The sequence below is a fragment of the Gastrolobium bilobum genome, unplaced genomic scaffold (genome assembly GCF_033153095.1).
Source record: "Gastrolobium bilobum isolate Gb01-03AN ecotype WA unplaced genomic scaffold, APGP_CSIRO_Gbil_v1 utg39213, whole genome shotgun sequence".
NCBI lineage: Eukaryota > Viridiplantae > Streptophyta > Magnoliopsida > Fabales > Fabaceae > Gastrolobium > Gastrolobium bilobum.
The window spans coordinates 251950-271126 of NW_026897470.1; the positions used below are offsets into that span (position 1 = coordinate 251950).

The 19177-nt window shown below is 32.4% G+C and overlaps 2 protein-coding genes and 1 non-coding gene across 4 annotated transcripts; 1 reads left to right on the plus strand and 2 right to left on the minus strand.

Moving 5' to 3' along the window:
- Nucleotides 1–244: 244 nt before the first annotated feature.
- Nucleotides 245–4255, minus strand: LOC133307154 (transcription termination factor MTERF2, chloroplastic). 2 transcript variants are annotated; one of them, XR_009751012.1, is made up of 7 exons: nucleotides 3495–4255; nucleotides 2761–3169; nucleotides 2339–2554; nucleotides 1972–2079; nucleotides 1272–1546; nucleotides 570–1154; nucleotides 245–427 (listed from the first exon to the last, which is right to left on the minus strand). XR_009751012.1 is itself a non-coding variant. In XM_061507598.1 (6 exons), the coding sequence occupies exons 1-6, from the start codon at nucleotides 4190–4192 to the stop codon at nucleotides 914–916; spliced, it is 1947 nt and encodes a 648-aa protein (XP_061363582.1). In that variant the 5' UTR covers nucleotides 4193–4255; the 3' UTR covers nucleotides 469–913. The 2 variants fall into 2 exon arrangements, 1 of the variants encoding a protein (XP_061363582.1); XM_061507598.1 differs by lacking the exon at nucleotides 245–427 and having other exon boundaries at nucleotides 469–1154.
- A 127-nt stretch (nucleotides 4256–4382) lies between these two features.
- Nucleotides 4383–4454, plus strand: TRNAQ-CUG (transfer RNA glutamine (anticodon CUG)). Its single transcript has one exon. It is a non-coding gene; the product is annotated as a tRNA-Gln (tRNA).
- Nucleotides 4455–4839: 385 nt separating this feature from the next.
- Nucleotides 4840–10767, minus strand: LOC133307161 (probable LRR receptor-like serine/threonine-protein kinase At2g16250). Its single transcript, XM_061507609.1, has 5 exons — nucleotides 10388–10767; nucleotides 8193–10218; nucleotides 7409–7537; nucleotides 6586–6608; nucleotides 4840–5895 (listed from the first exon to the last, which is right to left on the minus strand). Exons 2-5 carry the CDS (start codon nucleotides 10136–10138, stop codon nucleotides 5279–5281), a joined length of 2715 nt encoding a protein of 904 aa, XP_061363593.1. The 5' UTR covers nucleotides 10139–10218; nucleotides 10388–10767; the 3' UTR covers nucleotides 4840–5278.
- Between the last annotated feature and the right edge of the window lie 8410 nt (nucleotides 10768–19177).

A 19177-nucleotide genomic window follows, 5' to 3' on the forward strand; every position in this document is an offset into this window, starting at 1 on the left:
CGGCAACATCCATAGATTAAAATTATAAACTTTAGTTAAATCCATAAGGACTTCAGACATTGATTGATATCTAAAACACACACACACACACATGGGAAGGATTATATTTATAAACTTTTTGTTTACAACACACACATATGGAGAGAATTATATTTATAAACTTTTTGTTTACAAACTACATTATGTATTTCTGGGAGTACATAGTGTAATTTGTAAAAATTCATAAACAGATCGTTTCCATATATAATAGCTTTTTTTTTAAGGATATTTTTACAAATAATCTGCCTTGGGAATGGTATCTTGCAATGGTAGGACCATGGGTCTTCAGCCAATATGGATCCAACAGGATTCAAACCAAACTTCATAGGTGATTACATGTTCAGACTGAGATTATTCAGTTGCACAACAGTCAAATTTACGTCTACTCCTGTTGTGGGGTAACAATACGAGTTCCAAAAATCAGGTGAAAAAATAAGATAATGAAGAGAGAACTAAGCAGACATGTAACAAAAATGAACACAATAACAAGAGTACAATATGCACATTTAAAGTGGGTTATGAGCATATACCTCAAACTATCCTAGAGATTTACAAGAAGTATACAGGTCAGGTCTCCTCATCTGATAAAACTTAGTCTGCACTCTGTAGAGGTAAGTTTCATTGGCTTTTTTTTTTTTTGGTAAGCAAGTTTCATTGGCTTTACTAGTGAAATGAGGCAGCGGATGACAAATTGCAAGCTTCTTTCTGTTTATTAAGGCACAGGAGCTCTTTTTCCTTCATTTACACATGAAGGTGTTTCTGCACTATATCAGCTGCTACAATGTCATTTAGCACCTCCATCTTTGAGAAGAACAATTACTATATTGCTCTAATTCCCATAAACTCAACCACCATTCTGTTTTCCACAGAGCCATCAATTTGTACATGTCTGGGGTGTAGTAATATCCCCAGCAATACCAGATTGAAGATGAGTAGTACCCTCCTTAATGACAGCAGGTTCAAATCTTTGGCGCTTTCTAATTGTAGAATTGACCATTTTCTTGAATTCTTCATCAGAGCTAGCCAACATGTATCTTAGCTTAATATTAATCTGATTCTCCACCAGAACCTTGTGTCTTGGGATAATTCGACCATCAAGAGAATAGCTGAAAAACCTGATAACGGGAAGGGACTTAGATAATTGTAGACAACCATGCAATGGAATACAAAACATAAGAATCAAACAAGATTTTTACAAAGTTATATACAGTCAAAATATCATTCTGTGATACCTTGGAAACTCAATAACATCTTGCAAAGGCCGGACCATGGTTTTCCGCAAATAACTATACTTGGGACAAAGGACATCTATATTGTATCTGAGCAGCATCGGGAAATCAGCAATCATCTCACCCAATTGCTTAATACGTATGCCAAGCGACAAAAAATATTTTACATTTACTTCAAGCTTATGTACTACGCTGCATCCCAAGAGCTCAGGTCCAAGAGCTACAACCTTGCCAATATCTTTCTCACTTACCCCAGCTTTGGTCATCAAGAATATAACCTATACACCATTCAAATTTCAGCAGATGAGTCAGTTTATTGGCATGTAATTATTGTGATCAACTTGTTATGTCTAACTAGCAAGCTCCTAGATGAAAGGAAGGATAAGTTAGTAGCACTTGATGCACAAATTCTCATTCGTAACTCATCATTTCTGGATGTGGTTTGATATGTATATAATACAGATATGAGATTGGTAACTGATAAATATACTTTTAACACTGGAACAGAATATATTCAAAATTAATTGAGGGGCCCTAATCCAATCATCTTAGCTGGTTTTCCCAAACACAATATGAACACTCTTTTTTCTTTTTTGTTTTCAGAATATTTTTTTTAAAAAAGAAAAAGACAATAGTCGCAGTGAGGAATTGGAAAAATATCTTTATGGTGACAAATTTCATAGTTGCAGAAGAAAGGACACACCACTGGTCTAATCTTCTTGTACAGGCTGTAAGTGAGTAGAGTAGGAAACTTTACAAGCATGTTGCCAATTGCATCATCTCGAACCCCTATGTCCTGAAAAAACCGTACCTTCATAATAAAATTGGGAATAAATTGTCAGCATTATCATCAGGAAACAAGACAGAAACCAATGGAAAATTTATTTCTGAATCTACTACAATCTATAGCTTAGAATATATTAGCATCTAGATATCGTGAGCTGGAGGAATGGAAATAATGATAACAGAATGTAAGCCATTTATGAAGTACCTATTGTACCAGCTGCCACCTTAATGACGAGCCTCATTCAACTGATTTAAAGAAACGAATAAAAACAGTGCTTGCATACCTTTGGCGCAATAGTCATTTGCAAGTCTGTACAAAAGACCATTGGTTTAATGGTAAGCATTCTCCGCATACCATCTCGGGTGATCCCATAATAGTACAGATACTTAACAAGAGGTTTCCATTGTTCCTCAATGCTGCACCCCATCAATTGTGGCCTAAATGCTAGCAATCTGCCAACATCATTGCTTTGAAGCCCAAATTCTTTTAAGTAATTAACCTGAAAATTACAACCGCAGCACCATACCTTATCATGTATATCTATATATCAGAAACATTTACCAACATGCATATCAAAGTAGACTTTATATCATTAAGCCTTTAAACATCCTACATGTTTCACTTAGATACTACTAAAACTGAATAAGCTAGTAAAGTATGAGAGATGACGACAATGATACATTGCAAGATGACTTTCTAATGTACCTTTTGGTTCATTACTTCCAGAGTAAAGTAACCAAGTGCTTTAGGATAATCAAAAACCATTGTGCCAAAATCCTTCTCATTTAAACCCATATCAAAATAGAACTGCGCACGATTCTTCACTTCTTCTAAGCTGTAAGACAACAATTGAGGACATCGACTCATGACATAACCCATCCACTCCCTCCTGACTCCATTGGACTCTAAATACAAAACAATCTCATCCAGCTCCTCATTGCTGCGTTGCAAAATATTCTCTCCACCCTTCAAGAGTGAAAGCCCAAGATATTCTCCTTTCACATGCACCGACTTCAACCACTCAACACAATTCCTTATGGACTCAAGTTTTCCTCTTGACATCAAAATGAGCTTTGCTATCTGAGGATACGACAGTGCATTATGCTTCAACCATCTAGAGAATTGAAGTAAAGAAGAAAGACAATCAATAACAAGAAGCATTTAAAATTCAAATTCCACACATTAAGAAACAACTAATACCAACAATAATAAGAGGAGGATTATACTTACAACTTATTTTCGTTTACAATCTTTTACAACTATATTTTAATAGTTGATTTTCGTCGATCAATAGTTAATTAATTAATGAGTTTGATTTGCGAAAATAATAATCGTTGATTGGCGACAGTTAAGATATGATTGTAAAATGTTGTAAACGAAAAGTATAACCATCCTCCGATAACAAATAGTAACAACTCAGACAAATCTTAGCTTCTTACCTGATAAGTGGCACAACTTGGGAATCATCAATGACGGTTTTGGCGCGTAAATTGAAGGTGGAGTGTGAATATTCCTGTAACCTTTTCAAGTTAGCAGCTTCAATCATGATGTAATCGATGAAACCAGGCACCCTGCTAACCAAATTGGTAGTGTATGTGATTCCAAACTTTCCTTTTCGCATAGCTTCTTTTAGAACCTCCTCAGTCACCTTCCTGCGAATCTGAAGAGCCCGCATGACCATCTCCTCCTCCTCATCATCATCATCATCATCATCATCGCTGAGAGCACTTGATTGAAACAGAGTGCGCAGAGGAGGCAGAGAAGAACCCACATCAGGGTCGCTTGGGGACTGAGCATAGATGGAGCCAGGAAACTGAGGGGTCCTTTTCCTGACAAGGGAAAGTTCCAAAAGCTTCACCTTTTCTTCATGGGGCATAGGGTCTTGCAGGTCACTGGATTTTGGAGTGAGTTGGTGAGAGTGGTGATGATGTTCATGTGAATCATGTTCATCCTCATCCTTGTGGGAAAGGTGGTGAAGGAGAAAGGCTGTGGATTTGGAATTGTGTTTGCGGAGAATGGGTTGTTGTTCATTTGGGGCATGTGGGTTTTGGCACATGACAATGCAGCATCTTGGGTTGCAGAGTGGAACAGAAGAGCAAGGAATGTAAAGGTTGTATTTTTGACATGAAAAAAACATCTTCTTTTCTTCTTATTAATGTGAAGATGGTGGTCGGAATTGGCAATGGATAAGAGTGTTAACAATTGCCACTCTTCCACATTTCGTTAGTTCGGTTTAAGGAAAACGAAGAACGAACATGTACATGTCCGACGCCGAGGAGATAGAATAAGTATATTTAATGCGATTTTACGAAACATACAGCAGATAAGGTCCCATGGTCTAGTGGTCAGGACATTGGACTCTGAATCCAGTAACCCGAGTTCAAATCTCGGTGGGACCTTCTTTTTTTTTCTTCGTATTTATTGTTTATCTGTTAAAATGTAGTTTATTTTTTTTGGTGGAAGAAATGTAATTTGTTTAAACCTTATCTAAATTTGATGAGAAAAATAAATTCAAACCAGTTAATTTATGTATGTTTTATGTTTACTATTAAATTCATAACCATGTGGGAAGAATAACAGATTATCATCTGCTCACCTAAGAAGTGTGCATACTCACAACTCACTAGACTGAACAAAGTTGCTCACTGCTCTTAATTTCAATAAGCCAACAAATTGATTCAGGGCCAAAAGAATCAGTACAACATTTTTTTTTTATGCTGTTCCTTTTTCCAGAATAACAAATCTGATCTGAAACAATAACTCTAATAATTAAAATTTACATTCCAAGAGAAGACTCTCAACAATGGGTTAAAAAAAAAAATCAATTACAAGTGAAAAAATTGTGGCTTGTTTTCTATCCAAAACAAGCAGTCAAAGGATCCAAAATCTACCATAGCACTCGACATTCTGGTCCTTTTATCTCTATCTGTCCACCATGTTTGTGTGTCCAAAACCACCGAAAAAGAAATACAATTCCCCTTTGAAAAGTGACAAATTCAAGGGACTTGAATGCAACTTTGTCCAAAACCACTGAAAAAGAAATACAATTCCCGTTTAAAAGATGACAAGTTCAAACCGCAGAAATGTACAATATGCGCCTTCCAATTCCAATATCCAAGCACAGCACCAAAACCAACAAGAGCTCATGGTATTAGGTGAACAGCAATGGGAATGGAAAGCCTGTTGGATCATTACCTAAAAAAATCAAGACTTACGCCTTCAGCTACTCCTGCTCCTGCCTCTCTACATCTTGAACTCCAGAAGGTTCAGGGAATATCTCCCTTGAATGACGTGTAAGGGAGGATGAAACATCACCCCCAGCATTGAGGAAACTACCCTGTGAGCCAGTAGTTCCTGAACGCTTTAAAGTACTCCCTCCTTCTACTCTTGTACCTGAGGCTGCCGGCATTACTGTTACATCAGATGAACTCTGACGCCAACTACCAAACAATGCAGCATTCCAAGAGCCTCTAGAAGAGGTTGCTCTGAGTCTTGCAGAACTGGAATTTTCTTCCCTTACAACTTTGAAAGGGTTTTCCAAAGCCTTGAGAACATATCTCATAGGGGGTCTTCTTGAAGGTTTGGGATTTAGGCAAGACCTGGAAACTATGGCCACTGCCCACACTTCCTCTAATAAATCCTCATCAACAATCAGAGATGGATCCACTATTTTTGTCACAAGCTCCTTGTCGTAAATACTAATACAAGGTAGCATTTGCTCCAACCATTGCTTTAGTTCAGCATCACTGGATGCACTAATTCCCAGCTTACCGGTCACCAGCTCAAGTAATACTTTCCCAAAACAATACACGTCATAGGCACAAATTGATGTTGATGCACCTTGTTTCACAGTTTAAAACAAAAAATGTCATAAATTAATAGATTACAAGAACTCTTCTATCATTCAAGTATAAACACAACCACAGCTTCAAATGATATCAAAATATAACCCCTTTCAGCATAAGAGAAATAGCAATTCTAAGCTTCAAAAAATTCCATCGCATTTATTTCCCAGTCAGCTAAGGACAGAAATTTTAAAATGTAAAGACACAAATAGTTGGAACAAAGATTCAAGTAAGAAAGAAAAAACTAATTAAGAGCAATAAAGAAAGTCCACCTCACCATACATTTCCCTGCTTCCACCGTTCACACACAGACCTCAAATCAGATTGAAGGAAAACAACATTAAGTTGGTAAATGATGATAAGAGATGTCCATCAATTTTATTTTATTTTTTTGATAGAGATTAATAATTATGTTTCCATTCCTACTCTTAAAGAGTTCCAACCACAATTCACAGTGATCATCCACAAAAACACCATTGTATATCAATTTATAGGTGACAGTTTCGAAAGTGATTCATAAATGATATTTCTACTGCACCAAATTATCTTCTCTCACAATACAGTCAAAAGGACAAAGTTGATATCTGTAAGAGGTAAAATGTGAATGATTGAGACACACAATCGAGAGTCAAGACAGAACTGACTACACATTCATGCCAAAAAATAAACGTGAATTTCTACTTACCATGAGTGCCGTGTTCAGAGGACCTGCACATTAACAAGAGAAATTAGATATTAGATAAATGTTTATATAACAAATAATATGCATTTGCAAATGGGAAAAATAGTTCTACTTTTGCTGAAGAGAAAAAAGTATCCAACAGCAACACAGCCATGTTTAACTTCTCTAGCGAGGTAAGACAGGAATCACGCAGAAATTTGAACAGATGTCAAGGTTTTACTGATAGTAACTTTGTGTAGACCACAGAGGTTTTTAAGGAATCAGCTCTTGACAACCCAAACCAACAGAGAACTAACTACACCCATTACACAGGGCTCACAATCAAATTTGAAGACTGGAACGTCAAGAAAACTAAAATAATACAGTCAGATGCAGATTTTGACAACATTCTAAAATTATAAACTAATGTAAGTACTAGGTGTGGTACTGCACCAAACAAAAGCCTGTGTAGAGTAATGTATTAATTTGTTCCTCTAGTAAAGAGTTAATTCAGAAAAAGGTGCAAAAGGTGATAATTAAATGGCTACCATACCGAAGGGTTTCATAGTCACAAAGTCCGAATATGTCCATTAAGTAAGTTTTAAGTTGGGGATAATGAAAACCAAATAAATGGCTTTCATTATTAGAAAACCCAACAGACAGAATGACGTACCATAAATACATAAAATAATTTTTAAAAGCAATAGACCACTTCAAAGCATGAGCATTTTCTAATAAACAGCTTAAAAGGAAGCACAATACTGTCAATATATAATGAATTATTAAAGACCTATCAAACATCATTTTCATGAAATTCATCAAATAAATTTGTTAATGGAGTGCTTACTGGGGCAACCGCAGCAACCGGGTGATTTTGCTTTGATGAGTATCCACATCTTGAGGGCAGGCTTCACTTAGACTTCCTAACCGAACTTCATATTTATCATCTAGAAGTATACTGCTCGCTTGGATATCTCTACAATAATTAAAACATTAACTTGTTACTACAAGCACACCATTTACCTTCCAATCTTTCTTAGTTCCATTTATAGAAAGAGGATAGTCACACTCAATACACCTAAAAGATATGACCACTGATATTCATGACCGCAACCTTGGCCATATACACAAAGCTGCCGCCACTAAGGACATCAACGAACATATGCATTTATTTAAATTAGGTCAGTTCTTCAATAACCACAGTCCCTGCCTACCTATAACTTAAATCTTGCTATAATTTCACATGATCTCAGTAAAAACTTACAAATTAATGATCAGTTAACAAAGAGCTGCATTTACGTAAATAAGTCTTATAAAAAAAATCCGTCGTCTCCAACCACCCCCCACCCAACCCCAATTTGTGGTAATTATCAATTTCCCTAAATATTCCAATCAAAAGGTTTGAACCCTTCAAAAAGATACTAGCATCCAGGGAGTTGGAATAAATCACTGAATCAGAATTCTAGTTTACATTTTATTCAACAAATTAGCAATATAGACAAGAAATTACAGATAGAAGGGCATAGGTCAATCATGCATCATGTCAGGTGTCATAATAGAATGGCTAGTTCAAAAGAAAGAACAAGTAGGGAAAATCTTCAAAATCGAGAAAGAAAGAAGTCGGGAGATACCTGTGAACAAAGGGCGGATTACATTCATGATGCAGATAAGATAGGGCCTCTGCTGCTCCAATGGCAATTTTCAACCTTGTTATCCAGTCCAATGACTGCAAGCTACCATCTTCAGATGTAGTTTTTCTGTAGTACAAGCAGTTTGACAAGTCCCTATTTAGCATATGTTTATAAACCAGGAACTTCTCATTCTCGTTTTCTAAGCAATGACCCAGCAGGGGAACAAATCTAGGATGTGAAACCTTATTAAAAAATTCCAATTCCAATAAATAAGCATCCTTTTTAGTTGAACGAATGTCAATCCTTTTGATGACTACAGGAATCCCACTTTCCAAAACACCATTAAAGAGATCCCCAGTGTGACCATGTTTGATAAGATTTGTATCATTGAAGTCACCTGTGGCCTGGAGCAGCTGATGATATGTAAATGAGTCTCCAACACTAGAAAAGTTAATTAGTTCGCCAGGTTGTGGAGAACTGCCTCCAGCAGGAGCAGGGCCCACACCATTTCCCCTTTGATTTGAATTACCCTTTTTTCGAATGCATAGAAGCAGCAGTACGAGTAACAACAAAAGTGCAATTAAACCCAGCCCACCCAAGACTGCTGCCAATATTATCTTTTTTTTATTGCTCTTCCCAGAGCCTTTTGCTGCAGGAGCACCTGTTGAATTTGGACGTCCAAAATTATCAAAAGTGAGGCCCCTCTCAGCATAAAATGATGCACATTCTACTGGTGTCCTCTGATCGGTCACATTTTGGAGGCAATTGCTATCTACAGATGCATTAAGCATGAAGTCCAGAACCCTGCCCTCAAAATAATTGCTTGACAGATCAATGAAACCGAATCTTCTTAACAGAGGAGTGAGGCCTCCATAAAACTTATTATGAGAAATATTGAGCTCCGCAACAGTAGAATTAGCAATGAAACTAGAATTAGGAAGCTGACCAGTGAAGTTATTGCTAGAGACATCGAGGAAGCTCAATCTTGGCAGAGACCACAACTCCACAGGCAAAGCACCAGTGAAATTATTCTGTCTCAGCATTATGAACAGAAACTGTGATGAATTAGTAAACAGGTCCTCTGGCAGAGGTCCATCAAGTATATTATTCCCAAGATTCAATCTCTGCATGTTCCTAAACCCTTTCAAATTTGAGGGCACAGCACCAGAAAAAGAATTCTCACTAAGATCAAGGTCAACTAAGCCACTTAGATCCCCCAATTCTGCTGGTATAAAAGAAGTTAGGTCATTGTTGGATAGATTCAAGTATTGTAACTCGGAGAGGGCCCCAATGGCTGGGGGAATCGACCCGGATAAAAAATTGGCAGAAATGTCAAGGGAAGAAAGATTCCGAAGAGAGAAAATCGATGCCGGCAGGGATCCACTAAGAGAATTATGGGAAAGTTCAAGCACTGAAATTGCTAACAGTTGACCCAAACTAATAGGAAGTATCCCAGTAAGTTTGTTATCAGACAAATAGAGGCTAGTGAGGCTGGTTAAATTCCCAAGACTGGGAGGAATAGAACCATTGATGGAGCAAGAACGAAGATCAAGCACCCGAAGTGAAGAGAGCTGTTGGCCAAACCAGTCAGGGATAGGATCAGGGAGCAGAAAATTGGAGGCATTGAAGGACTCCAATAGGGTGAAATTGGCCAAGGCTTCCACAGCAAATTGTGGATTTTTCTTCCCAAGCCTGGTTCTTCTAAAGCCAGATATATTGATGGCAACAACTCGACCATTTTGGCACCTAACACCATTCCAGTTTAAACAAGGGTCAGCTTTTCTTGGCCATTCCTTGCTCCTCAAGCCCAGAGAAGATCGAAGTTCCAGCAGTGCTGCTCGCTCAGTAGGTGAACTCAGTGGCTCAATTTGCTCCAATGTGAATTGAAACTTAAACAGCAACAAGAACAAGAACACAAACGATACTATGTTAAGTTGATCCACCATGTCTTTATTATGAGCGCTGACCAAAACATCCAAACATTCCAATCTTGCTCCCAAATACGTATGCACTTTTGTATCTATGTCTGTAATCACAAGTGGAGAATGGAGATATACAATAGGCCAATACAGAAGAAGAACACATTTTTTTATTCTCTCTCTCTCTCTCTCTCTCTCAGTGTGTGAAAAGTCTTACACTTTCACTTTTCAATAGGAAAAAGAACAAAATAAATAAAAGAGTAGAACAACAATTACCTCAATTACAAGGCTTTGATTCTTCAAACTTGGGGATAACAAATCTGCATCGCTTTTTGTGCTACCTTTCTTCTCTCTCTCTCTCTCTCTCTCTCTCTCAAAATCCATCAAGTTTCTTCAGTTGACCCGGAAGCAAGATGGAAAAGGGGGAGATTTTAAATTTGGAGAAAATTGAAAACAATGTTAAGGGTTGAAATAAAAATAACAACGACATGGAATGAAGATAATAATTCAAACATGAAAACTATATCTATGGAAAGTGGACTATCAACAATAGCTTGCTTCTGTCACTGCTCAAAGCCTCACAAATAATAAAGGTAGAGTCTTTCTTTCAAAAAAAAAAAATGCTGAAAATTCTATGGTTCTGCCATGATGGTTTGTTTGAGAGTGAGGTGCAGAACAAGATGGCTCGCCGTGTTCTGACACTGAATCCACCACCGGTTCGGTTCTATGCCCGGTTTGACCACCGTTTATCCCGCCCAGTACAGCTAAGCCCACAAAACTATTGCTTCTAAGTTCTAACCTCTCTTTTTATTTTTTATTTTTTTATTTTTTGCCCTCTCTCTCTCTCTGTGAGCTTTGAAGTTTGTCACTGTCTAGTTGCAAGGGAAACTTTGATTGTGTTCAGCACTGACCAATAAACTCTAGTAAATGCGCTACTTTTTCTTAGGTACTCACATTAAAGTTTAATATGGATGAACAAGACATGCTTTTGACAATATTATACATTTTATGAAAAGTTTGACAAATAGTAGAATCTTTAATACATTTTAGAGTAAAGCTCTTTAAACTGCTAACAATAAAAATAAGGTCTTTATTTTTGTCTCTTAGAAAAAAAATAATTATATTAGTCTTTTTTAGGAATTAAATTGGATCTTTATTAAATTTCTGAAGAACCATATTTTCAAAGAACTGAAATTGTAGAGAAATCAAAAATTGACTTTTTTTATAAAGAACGAGAGTGATAATTGTATTTTTTGTTAAGGACCCAAAAAAAAATTATATACTCAATTTCTATTTGCATTGAATTGAATCAAATACTCAAATATTTAGGGGTGTTAATTAATGTAGGTACACTTAGAGCACCGATGATATTTCATTCTTTATGCGAAAACATAATGAAAACTATTTTTGTCTCTTACAAAAAAAAATTATATTAGTCTTTTTAGGAATTAAATTGGATCTTTATTAAATTTATGAGGAACCATATTTTCAAAGAATTGAAATGGTAGAGAAATCAAAAATTGACTTTTTTTATAAAGAACGACAATGATAATTATATTTTTTGTTAAGGATCTAAAAGAGCTTTACTCTACATTTTATGAAACGTTTCGTACATAGATTTTGTTTTTAATAGTTTTTGTAGTGATTGATATGAAAAGTTCAGTTTTTACGAATTGAATAGTTGGAAAGTGACTTTCCTTGTTTACTTTATTAAAAATGAAATTTGTGATGGTAGCATTAGTAGTAACGATGATTGTAGTGGTTGTAATTAAGAACGATGATGATGACACTTAGGCACTTAGCTATTGGTAGAAATTAACCTTATGTTTAATTAAAGTAAAAATTATTCAAACAAAAACCAATGATGAGCGTAATCTTGAATAAACTTTAATTAATAGAATCAACAAGAAATTCTAAGTTGGTATCCAAATTATGGGATTGTTATGATTTATGAATGACTTTTCTTCCTCAGCATCGATGAAAAGTTTAGTATTAATTATTCCTCTTTCGTAATACCTCTAATATTCGACCCTGTAAACCATGAATATAAAGGGTTTTTTTTTCCAACACGTGTTCAATTTATGCAATAAGTATGGTAAATGTATGTTTTTCTATATTTTTAGTGAGTTATTATTTTACAAAAATGGATCTAAGACTTAATGCTCAACAACAAAAATTATAATGTATTTTGTAAGCAAGTGGTTTAAGAAATTCTTCGTTGATTGATGTATTTTATGAATTTTGATAACTATTTTAAAAATGTTTAGATACAAGATAATTATTCTTTTTCTTTGTTTGTTTGGAAATAAAAGCAATTTTTTTAATAGGGAAAGGATGTCAATGTTTTTAAGTCAATAGCAATGATAATATCGACAGTAATAGTTAGAACAATCACAATGAGTGTTATAAAAACGATAATCACTAGAGCAAAAAGATAATGATGATGATTATAATTTTATCATTCTAATGATCACAATAATGGTAGATTGATAGTGATTTAATGTAGATTTCCACATACAGTTACAAATAAATTTGGATATAGTGTGGATGTAATAAATTTATACTTATATTTAATGACATATTATTACTTCATTGTATATTTATTAAATGATATAAGAAAACATTATTTGATATAAACATATATTTTTTCATAACAACAAATGCGTCAGAAGAATAAAGAAAAAAACCAAAACACTACACGAGCATGAAATTAAAATTTGAAATTTTTTGTCTTTTTACCTATAATATTAAGCATATTTATTTTGTTTTGTTAAAGTTAACATTAAGTAAGATGTAAGGATCAAATATTATTGGCATAAGTGGTAAGGAATTTGTGTCCCTTAATCAAATATCTCGAGTTTGAGTTCTGAAAATGAAAAAAATGATCTTGAAAGAACCATTACCGCTTTGGATTTAACAATACTCGAACCGGACTGATTCCAAGGATGAATCGGTTGAAGAGAATTTAAAAAAAGAAGTAAGATGTACGGGAAGAAATTATAAAGAGCTGTGTTAAATTAGGGTGTATTTTGTTTAATTTGATAAATTGAGGTAAAAAAAATGTCACTGAAAATATAAACTAAGAGAGGAAAGTACATTTAAACCTACTAATTAAGTAGCTTGAAACAAAAAGAGAGAAGAATAAAATGCAGCCAAAATTAACCACCAAAAAAAAAACAAATTCTTGTATCGCTTGCCAACACACAAGTTAGAAAAATTTTCTCAATGTCAATGGCATATGGACCAGCTTCAAAATGTACGAAAATTTTCCTTTTTTATGAATGAACATTTAAGTTTTTTTCATTGCATATATGGTTCGTATTTTGGGTTGCTGTATACAGCCTGTAACTTTAAGGTACATTTATATTCTCTTAATATAACGCAAAAGGAGTAAAAGCAATGTAAGTGTTTCGTCATAGAATGCCTGGAAGCGAAATTTAATTTGCGGTGGCCTTTCACTGCAACAGACGAGACTTTTGTTGAATGTGATACGCAACAAATAACGAAAGTTTTTCTTTCTTTTCTTTTTTTTCCCTCTCACACGAGTGATTTGGTGTAATAGAGAGTGAATTTTGTTTTTAGCATAGGAATTTAAGTATTCGTAATGTTAGTGCATGGAGAAAATAGTTAAAAAAAAAAAAAAAAAAACCTTATTTTTTATAGACAAAACCGTTTTTAATATAGATCCAACAATATTCGAATCCTGGATTCTAAAAAAAATATTACGAACAAAGACTGTTTGATTATTTTTTTTATTTTCAGAGGAATTAATTTCGAAGAGTAATAACCGACGTTGAGGAACTAAAATACAGTGAAAAAAATTAAACTTGAAACCATTGTCCGTGCTTTATATTGACAAGTAATGTGAAATACACATATCGTTTATACATAAATAATTTTTGTTCATTTAATTATAATTAATCTTACATCATATTTTAAGTAGTCACACTTTTATTTTGTCTCATTACAGAAATATTAAATTACGTAAATAGTAACTGTGGCCCCAAACAGTATTTAATTTAGGAAAAAATATTTATTTAATTTTTTTTATAATAAAATATTTATTTTTTAAATGATATAATTTATGTCATTTCATTCTCACATAAAAAAATGGGATTCACATTTTTATTTTTATTTTGTTCATTCTCTCTCTTTATTTATTTTTTTTCACTTAAAATGACACAATTCTACCTTCTTTAATTTAAAGACACATAATTTTTCCTATCCTATTAGTGGATGTGTACTTCTCGGAGATAGAAAAACAAGAGGGAAACTTTCGACCCAAATAGTTTTTTTTAATATTATTAAAATCGGTATTAATAACTTGATTGAAGTATTGGATCATTGGTTCAATCAGTGGATCACTGGTTGAACTGCATGACCCAGTGATTATATATAAATTTATATTAAAAAAATTATAAATATAGTCAAATAGCTGAAAAAATAATATAAATTTTAAATAATTTAATATAAAAAATAATAAATTATACATTATTGTCCAATAAAGAATCAAACAAATACATAATGTTTGTTATATTGGTATTTCAAGTTCGGTAAATGACATTTCTAACTATCAAATCAAAATTTACTGCATAATGCATAATTGAGATAATATTAAGATTGTAGGTACATAACTTATGTAAGTCAATAAGTAACAGATTACTCAAATATGTCAATTATGATTTTTTTGACTTTTTTTAAAAAAAATACTTTTTTTAAAAAAATTGGGTCGGGTCACCGATTTTTCACCAAAAAATCAGGTAGCACCAGATCATACCAGATCTAATACTTGACTGATCCAATATGATAACCGAATCAATTAAATGATTGATTCACCAAATCTCGGATTGACCCGACCGGTCCGGTCTAGTTTTCACAATTTCATAGTCAATAAACATTAGGTCACATCAATAGCAGATATAAGTATTTGGGGTAATCAATCTTGACATTTTTTTTTATTAGAGTGTCGTGAGATTCCTGCAATACTGATATGATTGTGTCACGTGGTGTAATTATGTTCAGTTAATTCTCTCATTCTCATTTTATCCCTGAATATTTTCATGCTCATTTCAACTCCTCTCATTCTCACATAACTCTTACTCCCCAACATAAATTAAATTATTTAGCAATTCTCCTGTTTGAGATTAATATCCTATTTTTTTAAAAATTTTGATTAATCATATAATAATTAAGGATTAAGAATTAAGATTTCCTGATTTGGAATTTAGGATTGATTAATATTCTATTATTGTTTTATAATTGTTTCTTAGTAATTTATAAACTGTAAAATAAAATTTAATTGTTAAATAAATGTTAATTTTAATAGTATTATTTTTTAGTGATTAGTAAAAATTAATAAATAATAAATGTGAATAACATTTAGTGATTAGTAATTTTTGGCTTTTTAACCCTTTTGCCCCTCATTAATTAAAAAATAATCATTTTGCCACTATTCCAAAACTATACCTCAATCTACCCTTCTTTAATCGATTACACTAAATATTTAATCGACTACTCCAAAAATTTTGACCTAATCGATTACATAATCGATTAAATGTAATCGATTAAATGAAAAGAAAAAATGTCACAGAGATTCTTGTATTCTAGAACCGCATGAAGCATGGCTGTGTGGTAGAGTAAGTGCATGAAATGATAAGATGCGCTTGAGGAAGTGGTAGCAACCAGTCTAGTACTAGGTCTACCTTTTTATGGTTACATAAAACACACTCAGAAGTGAGAACTTTAAGTAGGATAGAAATGGCATAACATAAAACACACCTTTTTATGTTCTTTCTTTTCATTTAATCGATTATGTAATCAACTAGGTCAAAAATTTTGGAGTAGTCGATTAAATATTTGGTGTAATCGATTAAAGAGGGGCAGATTGAGGTATAGTTTTGGAACAGTAATAAAATGGTTATTTTTTAATTAATAAGGGACAAAAGGGTTAAAAAGCCAGTAATTTTTAGTCATTATTTATTAGCACTAATTAATTATTAATAAGTAATTGCAGTAGTTTGTGAATCATATTTAGAGACTTTAAATTTAATTGTATAATATTTAGGTTATTATTATATTTTGTAATATTTTCCCATATTTTATTAGTGACTTATAAGTTATAAAATAGATTTTAATTGTTAAATTAATGTTTATTTTATTTGTTGTTGTTTAAATATATTTTATAGTTATGAAATTTGATATTTTTCAAAGAGGCATCTTCATATAGTGTATTATTCTTGTTCACGTAGTTCAAACACCGTTCAGAGAGATTGTTTGGGGGGGAAAATGGAGCTCCTTCTTGATTATTTGAACACTTATATCAACCAATCCATGATCGTGAATCATTTGTTTAATAATTATATTTTATTTTATAACTTATAATTTACTAAGAAATAATTTCAAAAAAATAATAGAATATTAATCAATCCCTAATTACTAATCTATAATTTCTAATCTTTAATTATTATATCATTATCAAAATAATCTAAAAATGGGTGTGAAAAAACTTCTTAATGAAGAGATTGGATGGCCAGACTCCAGAGCCTAGAGTGCCAGGCAACACTATAAAAATAAAAAAAATAAAAAGTAAAAATGTGAGAGGGTCTTGGCATTAACCACCTCAAATATAATTATATTACTATACTAATATTTATGGGAAATTTATTTCACATATTACATGAAATAATTTTATTTTATGCATACACAAAAAATGCATGAGATCAATTTTTTTTTTTTTTATCTCTTGTTCATAGTGGGTCTCATCTACTTTGTTGTATATGAGACAAAATTGATTCATTCTCCAATATTTATTTACTTAAAAAACAATTGTACAGTTGATATTTGTATATCGTTACAGGTGGATTGAATTTGAAAATGAGTTAAGATATACAACCGAGCGTATAACAATGCCACGTTGGGAGTATAGTCGGCCAAAGTTATCGAGTAAAGTTTCCATTCAGATTCTATTTTAGAAAGAAAAAAAAAATTACCGATCAACGATGGATAATATTAAAAAAAATGTCTTCGAGAAAAAATAATAAAAGATGATAAAACTAAGCGATTATAATTTGGCTTAACAGAAAGCATAAAAGCTTAACTATAGAATCACGTATTAAAAAAAAAATAACATCTATTCTTTTAAAGAATATAAACTTATATCCTATTAAATTTTAACGGTTGATTTTCGTCCATCAACGGTTATAATTTATTAGATTAAAATTATTAATTAATTAATAATAAATTTAACCCATTAAATTTGGTCCAATAAATTATAACCGTTGATGGACGAAAATTAACGGTTAAGATCTAAAAAAATATAAATTTATATGCTTTAAAAGGATATATGTTTTTCCCTAAAAAATACTATACATAACACGGCACTTGTTTTATTAATATTGGATTAAAATTATACTCTACAATTTGATAGAAATATTTTGTCAATTTATGTACCCAAAAAACAAAAACTTTTGATAACGTTACGTTCCTTGTGTACTCTTGAGTTACTAATAACAATCCACGGCTATGTGTGAATCTACATTATCGTATATAAAAGGGAAAAATGTCTATACTTTTAAATTACACAACTTACATCCTTTCACTCTCACAAAGAGGTGGGACTCACAACTTTATTTTTTTATCAACTCTCTCTCTTCATTTATCTATCTCTTTCTCTCTTAAAATGACACAACTTTACATCCTTCAAAATTATACACACTTTTCCCTATATAAAATGTTTCAAACTTCATTTTATTTTTTCCCTTTAAGTTAAATTCGATTCATTATCAAAATAATATATATATATAATACTAATAATAATATATTATATTTCACTAATATGTTATAAAAGCCACTAGGAATGAATTAATGGCGCAGAACTTAATTAATTTACATGAAATTATAAATTTAAACATCGTTATTATTGTACTAAAAGAATCACATATAATATCAAAGAGTTCACACCAATCAATAAAAGTCAAATTTTAATAATTTTTCTCTTTCCGTTTTAATCTAATTTAATAAGTCTCTATTTATACAATTATTAAAAGATATTATAAAACAATTTATGTCGATTCTCTTAATGACTTAGGTTTTTAAAAGAGTTAATTGTATATGACCTGACAAGGCTTACCAATTCGATGCTTACCATCTTTATTTATTAAATAAAAAATTGAATTAAAGCATAAAATAAAATAAAATTGGCGTGTGTGGATCATCCATATTGCGTAACAAACTTTTATATATATATGAGAAAAATATTTCTCCGGTAACTTGAAATAAGGTTATTTCCTGTCACTCCAAAACTACGTCGTTTTATTTATTTATTTCCTTTTATTAATTTATCCACATTTGAATGGTTATGATTCCCTTTTTCTTTCTCTTCCTTTATCACCATTGATCAATCTTTGTACGGTTATGATTTAGTAACCGAAGATAAAATTATCTCCGACAGCTTGAGAAATGATAAGCCATATATATATATATATATATATATATATATATATATATATATATATATATATGGAATAGAATCAACTTACACCGGTGTAAGAATAATAAATCTTACACCAAATCTTAACCGTTGATTTTCGTGCATCCAATGGTTGAGATTTATTGGGAATTAAAAATTAATTAATGAGTGAGACCTAATAAATCTTAACCGTTAGATGTAGAAAATCAATGATTAAGATTTGGTGTAAGATTTATTATTCTTACACCGGTGTAAGATGATCCTGCCCTTTTTTTTTATACATAACTTTAATATATTAATATGTTGTGTATATCACATTGGATAAAAAAATTGTTGTAGTTGAGCTTGAATATTTATTTACGTTATATCTTATGGTACTAATGGTTATACACTAAAATGTTGGTCAAACAACAGTAGTGTTTTTTTTTGTTCAATTTTACCCTTTTGAAATGCGGAGTCACGATGAAGCACGTAAATCAAATAGTAAAAAATTATTTCAGTATAATTGATCTTGAGTTTGAGTCTTAGATATGTATATGTGTTAAAAAATTGATTAAGAGAATTTTGTCGTTTTTATGGTCTTGTTTGGCTGAACCAAA

What these genes read in the sequence shown, in the direction of transcription:
- LOC133307154 (XM_061507598.1), bottom strand. Translation starts at nt 4,192, where the DNA reads ATGTTTTTTTCATGTCAAAAATACAACCTTTACATTCCTTGCTCTTCT. An exon ending in TGGAAGTAATGAACCAAAAG is followed by an intron (nt 2,555 to 2,760) that starts GTACATTAGAAA and finishes TGTAATTTTCAG; the next exon opens with GTTAATTACTTAAAAGAATT. An exon ending in GATGTTATTGAGTTTCCAAG is followed by an intron (nt 1,155 to 1,271) that starts GTATCACAGAAT and finishes TCCCGTTATCAG; the next exon opens with GTTTTTCAGCTATTCTCTTG.
- LOC133307161 (XM_061507609.1), bottom strand. Translation starts at nt 10,138, where the DNA reads ATGGTGGATCAACTTAACATAGTATCGTTTGTGTTCTTGTTCTTGTTG. An exon ending in CGGTTGCTGCGGTTGCCCCA is followed by an intron (nt 6,609 to 7,408) that starts GTAAGCACTCCA and finishes GTTAATGTGCAG; the next exon opens with GTCCTCTGAACACGGCACTC. An exon ending in CTCTGAACACGGCACTCATG is followed by an intron (nt 5,896 to 6,585) that starts GTAAGTAGAAAT and finishes CTGTGAAACAAG; the next exon opens with GTGCATCAACATCAATTTGT.